This window comes from Galeopterus variegatus, unplaced genomic scaffold, assembly GCF_000696425.1.
Source record: "Galeopterus variegatus unplaced genomic scaffold, G_variegatus-3.0.2 Scaffold3802, whole genome shotgun sequence".
NCBI lineage: Eukaryota > Metazoa > Chordata > Mammalia > Dermoptera > Cynocephalidae > Galeopterus > Galeopterus variegatus.
In genome coordinates this window covers 121,277-128,189 of record NW_007729913.1, presented here as the reverse complement: position 1 = coordinate 128,189, position 6,913 = coordinate 121,277, and the positions used below count along the sequence as shown (strand labels likewise).

The window sequence follows — 6,913 nt, the reverse complement described above, 5'->3', positions numbered from 1 at the left end:
TGTGTGTGTGTGTGTGTGTGTATACACACTTCAGTTACTAGATTTTAAACTGGGTATTCAGAAATTCTTACTGAAAGAAGATGTGCTCATTTTTGTATACTTCTCCCTTAGGATGATATCTCACTACCTCTATTATCCCCCCAAAATGAAGAGGTGCAGAATATAATCCTTGATCTTCACAATAAGGCAAGGTCATCAGTGATACCATCTGCAAGCAATATGCTGAAAATGGTGAGATAAGGAAGGAAGGAGAGACACAGAAGGAAGATCTGCAAAATCTTCAACCAAGGCTCCCTCTCAATCAAGAAGCAGTCCTTTCAGTCTGATCTCTAACTAATCTCCTGCACATGAGATTTTCTGCAAACTTCAACCAAATTCTACTTTATTTTCATAGAACATGCTTACAAAGCCTCCCATAAGCCATTCTATCCATTTGAAATATTCCACCTTCTTCTACCCCATCTCATCTCTCTTGATGGAAATCTTTCTTGCATTTGGAAACCCAATCTCAAATATTCTCTTCTGTATGAATTCTCTTCTAATGCTTTCAATTAGATGTAATTTTTTAAGGGAGGCAGCAGGATAATCAGTGTAATTGCTCTTTCAATTCCCCCTTTGAACCCTTTAGTCCTCTAATGGCACTTAACATATTCCCTTTTTGTTGGTGGTATTATGAGACTTTATGTGGGTTTACCCCACTGTGAAATAGTATATTACTCATATTACTCCTACAGTGCCTAACACAGTACTATGCATGTAATAGATATTCTCTAAAAATTTATTGAATCATGGTGAACTGCAATGATTACTTCTCAGGAGATTAAATGGCTGTTAATTTTTAACTCAAAGCTGGGCCCAGAAGCAGTAAACCATTGAGTATCCCAAAATCTTTTAACATTTGAGGATAGCCATTTAATTCTTAATTTACTCTGTTAAGAGTTTGGGGTCATCACATAACCTTCAGATCCTCTGAAAACAGTAATATTGAATTAAATAGAGAGAATGCTGTCAAGAATCCTTGGCTCCAATCTTGGGCCTCTCAATTAGCCATTAATTTTTTTTTCTCTTTAAATGAGAGTTGGTAATATTTCTTGCACAATGTCTTGTGTGAGAAAAGACAAATTATAAAATGCTTTGTAAATGGGAGTTACTCAGCATTAAAGAGCACTGACAAACTTTCAGGAATACTGAAACAAAGTAAGTAAGAATAACAGTGCTATTCTATAAACACTGATTAAGTTGAAGGCTGTGACTGATTGTAGCTAGAGCTGGACTGGGGGAAAACAAACCTAAACAAACGTGGTAGCCAAGATACACTGGTTATGCTGAGATTTCCTGTATATTTGGTTTCAGAATAAAAGATGATCAAGAGAGAAGGGGTGCATAATGGAGAATGCACTTTCTGTCCAAACCACTGGAAATCACAGGGGCAATATAGCAGCATGATTATGAGAGGAGGCTCCAGAGACAAATTAAATGAACTTAAATTTAAATTCCAACATTTACTAGCAATGTGACCTGGGGCAATTTCCTTAATTTCTCTGGTCTTTAGTTTCCTCATATTAAAAGGACAATAAAATAGGGCCTACTTCACCAAGTGGTTGGGAGGATTAAGTGAGAGAATACAGCAAAAGTGTTTATCAGAAAATAGAGTTACAAGTACTCAGTAAATTATCATATTGTTCTTATGTTTTAATCTCACATGCCACTGATTGTTATTTAACCTTAACAAAAAGTATCCTCAGATCATCTTTTATGGATGGGCAGTGTCCCATGGTGTATACAATCTGGAGTGTTCCTAAGGAGTAGCTTCTATAATCAATGTCATCAAAAAACTCTTATGAGTGGTATTGTAGAGTCTTTGGAACCTAGGTCTAGTTCTATGGGAAACAGCTGAATAGACCCAAAATATAGAGAAATGTTGTGCCCCTTGCCTGAAGATTATAGAGGCAAGAAATCCTTACCTTCTGATCTATCCTAGGGGCTTCTATCCTGGAGTTCATGGAAAGGTTAATCTGTAAGATTCATGAATCCTTCAATAGTATATGCAAAATACCATAGATATAAATATTTGACATTTTCTTACAAAAAGCTATATAACTTTCGGCAGATTCTCAAAAGGTCCTATGACCCACAAAAGATTTAGAAATCTCTGGCCTAGCCTAGTCCTACAAATTATTCCACCTATATCTGGATCTGTGTGAGCAGTGGTTTTTATAGCACTGAGAAATGCATAAATGGTTTGGCGTCCCTTGGAATGCTATACTTATTTTCTAGTCCAAGGCAAGTAAAATAAATTCAAGGTATATATTCTGCTTCCCAAAGACTTTAAACTGAGTTGGGGCACTCAATATATATATATATATATATATATATATATATATATAATAAGTAACAATACCTAGTGATCATAATTGAATATTAAAATTGAAGAATACGAAAGAAGGGGGTTGCAGCAGATTGCTGAAGGAAGTTGGGAATGAAGTAATTAGGAAAGCCATTGGAGGAGATAAAAATTGAGGTGGGCAATGGTGAGTACACAGGAATTAGTTTTTAACAAGGACAGTGATGGTGCTTTTAAATGGTAGGAGTAAAGATTTAAATCTAAAACATAAGTTACTGTGAAAAAGAAGTGACTGTAGCCTAGCTTGATTGTTGAGAGCATGCTGAAGAAGACAGTTATGTGTAATGATTTGATTAGGTAGAAAAGATCCAGATTCTGGAGACTTTGTTGTAATACTTAATAATTTGAGCTTAAAGTACAAGCAGCAGAAGTTTTTGAACACAGGACTTTGACTAATAAATAAATAAATAAATAAGTAAGTAAGTAAACAATATTTGCGAGAATAGAATATGGTTGGAATGTGAAGAATAAAAAAATTATTTTACTAAATTCCTGAGAGACAGGAAGTCTGGAGCAAGTTAGGAGGCTGTCATTTGTCAAGAGTGTGCATTCGTTCTCTGGCATACCAAGTGTATTGTAAAACATTTCTGTTTCTCTAAGGTGTGGAGTTCTCAAGCTGCTGCATCAGCTCAGGGTATAGCGGATACATGTAAGATGGAAAGTTCATCAGATGAAAGACAAGTTGAAGGTAAGTCATGGGAGTCCCCAAGGGACTACATGCTACAGATCACTAGCAATGCCTTGAAAAAAAGTCCCTCCTGGAAGAGGATCTGTAGCTCTCCCTTGTTTCTACACACATCCAGAAGTTACTGAATATCAAAAAAGCCTCGTTCCACCACTTTGTATCAGAACAGCAGAAAGACACTGTCTGCTGTTCCTCTATGGATATTATGTGGTGTGATCCAAAAGCCACGTTGCCTTTCCTCTCAGTTCCTCTTTGAAAGGAATCAGCTTTCAGAAGATGAAATCATCAACTGTTCAAAAAGAAAAAAAAAAAAAAACAGTTATTGTTAGCTTTGAACTGCCTTATTTTATATCTCTTCTTCAGCTTTAAATTCTTTAATTACTTCACCCATCTTCCCTCCTTCCCCACTTGTTTAGGATAATAGACAGTTGGTCTTGCACCTTCCCAAGGTTTATTCTCTACCTTCATTCTTGATAACATTTGAACTTTAAGCCATCAATAAGCACTTCAGCCCTGCCTCCCTTCAAAATCTCCATTTGCAAAATTCTCCTACTCCTCCTACAAATATCCTAAAAGTTCCTAATATTCCACCATTCTTCTTACCTGCACTGCCACATAAAATGTACATTTACCACATCTACCTTCTTATTGCCAGTTTGTATCTCCTTCCTACATTTTCACCCCTATAATTATTATAATATCAATCTTACCACATTTTTTTGATAAAAGCAACATATGGTAGTTCCCTTCTTGTACGGCGATGGCATGTAAATTCCACAGGGGAAAAAGTCAAAAAGAAAAAAAAGATTTCTCTTACAATCTAGGTCAAGCATTCTGTATTTGTCTTGACTTTCCGTGGTTGAACATTTTCTGAGTTATTTATGCTTCCCCAAAAGACTGAATATCTTTTCTGGAAAATGCATATTATATGCCTCAAAATTTTCTGGATTTTAAATTAAAAGTACTCAATTTTCATACATAAAATTTCTTCTAACCATCTTATTCTCATTTTTTAAACTGTAAATTGCTTTGAGAAAGAGACATTCCATTAACACATCCATCCCATTATAATGCTTTGTAATCTGAACGAGAACACAGCCCACTGGGGATCTTAATTTGGTCCTTGGGAATTACTTTTACAACTGGAAAGAGTTATTTTCCCATTAGTGTAAAATGTAGAAATGAAGCACTGAAGACAGACAGCAAGATATGGAAAAGTCAAAGAACGACTCAGCAATGAAGGTACAAGTCCACATAATTATCACTAGTACTGTTACTTAAGAAGTAAATCATTCAACTGGACCTCTTCTTTCTGTTCAGGTAAACCATGTGGTGAAAACATATTTCAATCACCTAAGGCTGTCTCCTGGGAATCTGTCTTCCTTGACTGGAATAGTCAGAAACTTAATTTCCTTTATGGTATTGGAGCCAATTCACCAGATGCCCCAATTCATTCTTACACCCAGGTATGGAGGGAGGAGTTGAATATTTTATTAATTGTTGATTATTTCTTTATCCTTAACAATTAGATGATTTTTGCCTCCCCTTTCACCAATACACACACACACACACATTCACTCACAAACACATGCGCACACATACACGTTCTCTTTCTCACAAATTCACACATTAGAGAATATCACTCTATTTGATAATTTTTTTTTATTTGAACTTAAGAGACCTTTGGGATGCCTAACAACAGACTTCTATTATCAACATCACTTCTATCTGATCTGAATGAAGTTCATCACTTTTGAAGACACAGTAATTCTAGACAATAGTAATATCTAGAGTGGTTCTAGGCACTGGGAAATAGGTTACATTTATCTTATCTTTGTAAGCTCTTGCAAACCCTCTCTGTCTTGTTGACAACCTCTCCATCTACACCCTCACTTCATCCATATATGTAAATGGTTTGTTAAGCATATACTTTTTGAGCCCCTGGTATATGTGCCAAGTATTCTGTATTTTCAATTATGTTAAAGTTAATTATTACATTAATCCTATGTGGAAATTACTAATTTCCACTTTATAGATCAGGAAACTGAGGTTCAGAGAAACTTAAGTAATTTCATTAGGATCACAGAATCAGTATGCAGCAGAGAGATTTGAATGTAAGTTTATGTTCTTTTCACAATTGCTTCTTTTCCTGAGGCCACTGTCCTCAATCAGCAGCCTAATTCCTTACAATGCCCCTCCACAACTTTTGCCTAGTAGAATACCCTAAATCATGATACTTTTTGAACTTCTCTCTAACACTAAAACTTTATTCATGGAGGTTAGGATAAGGGACTCTGAAGCTAGATTTATGAAATAATATGATCTAAATTGTTAATGAGTAGCAATTTGATAGATGATGTTTCCATTTTAAGAAAACTTCCAAAGTCTTAAATGAAGAGTACAAGATGTAAATGTACAAACATCCAGATTTGAAGCATGGCAAATAGAAAAATTGGAGAGAGGAGAAAAAAGATATTTTTACTGACATTTTAGAAGTGCCCCTAAGTTGTGTCTACTTTAGCAGTAGACGATGCAATGTGCCGTCTATAGCAACTACACAAAGGGATAGAACTGCATTAATATTGCCAAGCAATGAATATGGGCTTTTTATTACCCCACAGGAAGGCCTGTGTGTGAAAACCAAGACATAAAATAGCAAAAAACAATGAGAAGTTATAATGTGAGTTCCTAGCAATTTCATCCATTTAATTTTTTGATAGCTTCTTATCTCGAATTGTGCAGCAGAAATGAAATAGTAAATTCAAATATGGTCTGTTGCCTCACAAATAAAAAACATAAAAGAAAAACAAAGCTTTAAATAAGTCCCAACTGAAAGAAAAGCAATAAGAAAAGCTTGCAGGGAGAAAGTGATGGGAAAGCAAATTAACCATTAGCCTTTCTAAAGGAGACAGGAAGGCCACTGAGAAGACTAAGACAGTAGAATAGAGCAGTTGTGATACTTTATTGAGGCCAGGAGGGATGGTGTCTTCAGGATGATATAGCCAATGTGTATAACCTAATGAATTTATCTTCAGGTGATCTGGTATAACAGTTATGAGATTGGATGTGGTGTTGCTCACTGCCCAAGCGATGAGTACTTTTATGTCTGTCATTACTGCCCTTCGTACGTATGATTTATTTTATATCAATCCTTTATAACTCTTTACTTCAAAGGCAATGCTTGATCGTTTCTCATTGGCTTTTTTCCCCTTGCAATGGGAGGTAATAAAATGTTATTTCATGATGGAAAGAAAAATTTTTAAACAGGAGAAGAGAAATGTAAAGAAGAGGAAAGGCTTTAAATCAGAAGCATGTGCTCTATGCAGAAGCAAAATTAAAATTTGAGAATTGTGGAATTCTAAGTTCTAGGACATGTGATATATTCTTTAAATGTCATAATTTAAGATCACATCCGTAAATGAACTCTCACCTGGAAAACGCACGTATCAGTGCATTCTGGAAAGAAAAGAGCTTTCTTTCAGACTCATTTCCAGTCAAGGTTGTATTTCACTCATATTCCTCAAAGTTAGGTCATCTGTAGGACTCCCAAGAGATTCTAGAACTACCCCAGCCTTTCAGAGTCCTTGATATTTCTGGATTCAGCAGAAGATCAAATCATAAGACCTGGAAAAGAGTAAGTGTTTATAGAACAGTCCCCTGGATTGGGGAGACCCTTTCAAATCCTGGTTTAGTTCAATGTTCATGCCAGTATCACCACCTCTGGCCTCAGAGTATTCCCCATAAACTTGAATAGACATATACGTAGAAGATAGCTCACACCCACAATAAGAGAAATGCCATGAAATCACAGAGGCCATTTTGAA

General features: G+C 35.8%; 1 protein-coding gene across 1 annotated transcript in view; it reads left to right on the top strand.

Annotated features, from left to right (window-relative positions):
• Positions 1 to 6,913, top strand: part of LOC103601593 (cysteine-rich venom protein-like) — a 61,552-nt gene that overhangs the window by 48,706 nt on the left and 5,933 nt on the right. The window contains exons 3-6 of the mRNA XM_008586023.1: positions 112 to 231; positions 3,005 to 3,092; positions 4,410 to 4,555; positions 6,650 to 6,723. Of these exons, the coding sequence (XP_008584245.1) occupies positions 112 to 231; positions 3,005 to 3,092; positions 4,410 to 4,555; positions 6,650 to 6,723 (428 nt within the window). The remainder of the gene's footprint in view (positions 1 to 111; positions 232 to 3,004; positions 3,093 to 4,409; positions 4,556 to 6,649; positions 6,724 to 6,913) is intronic.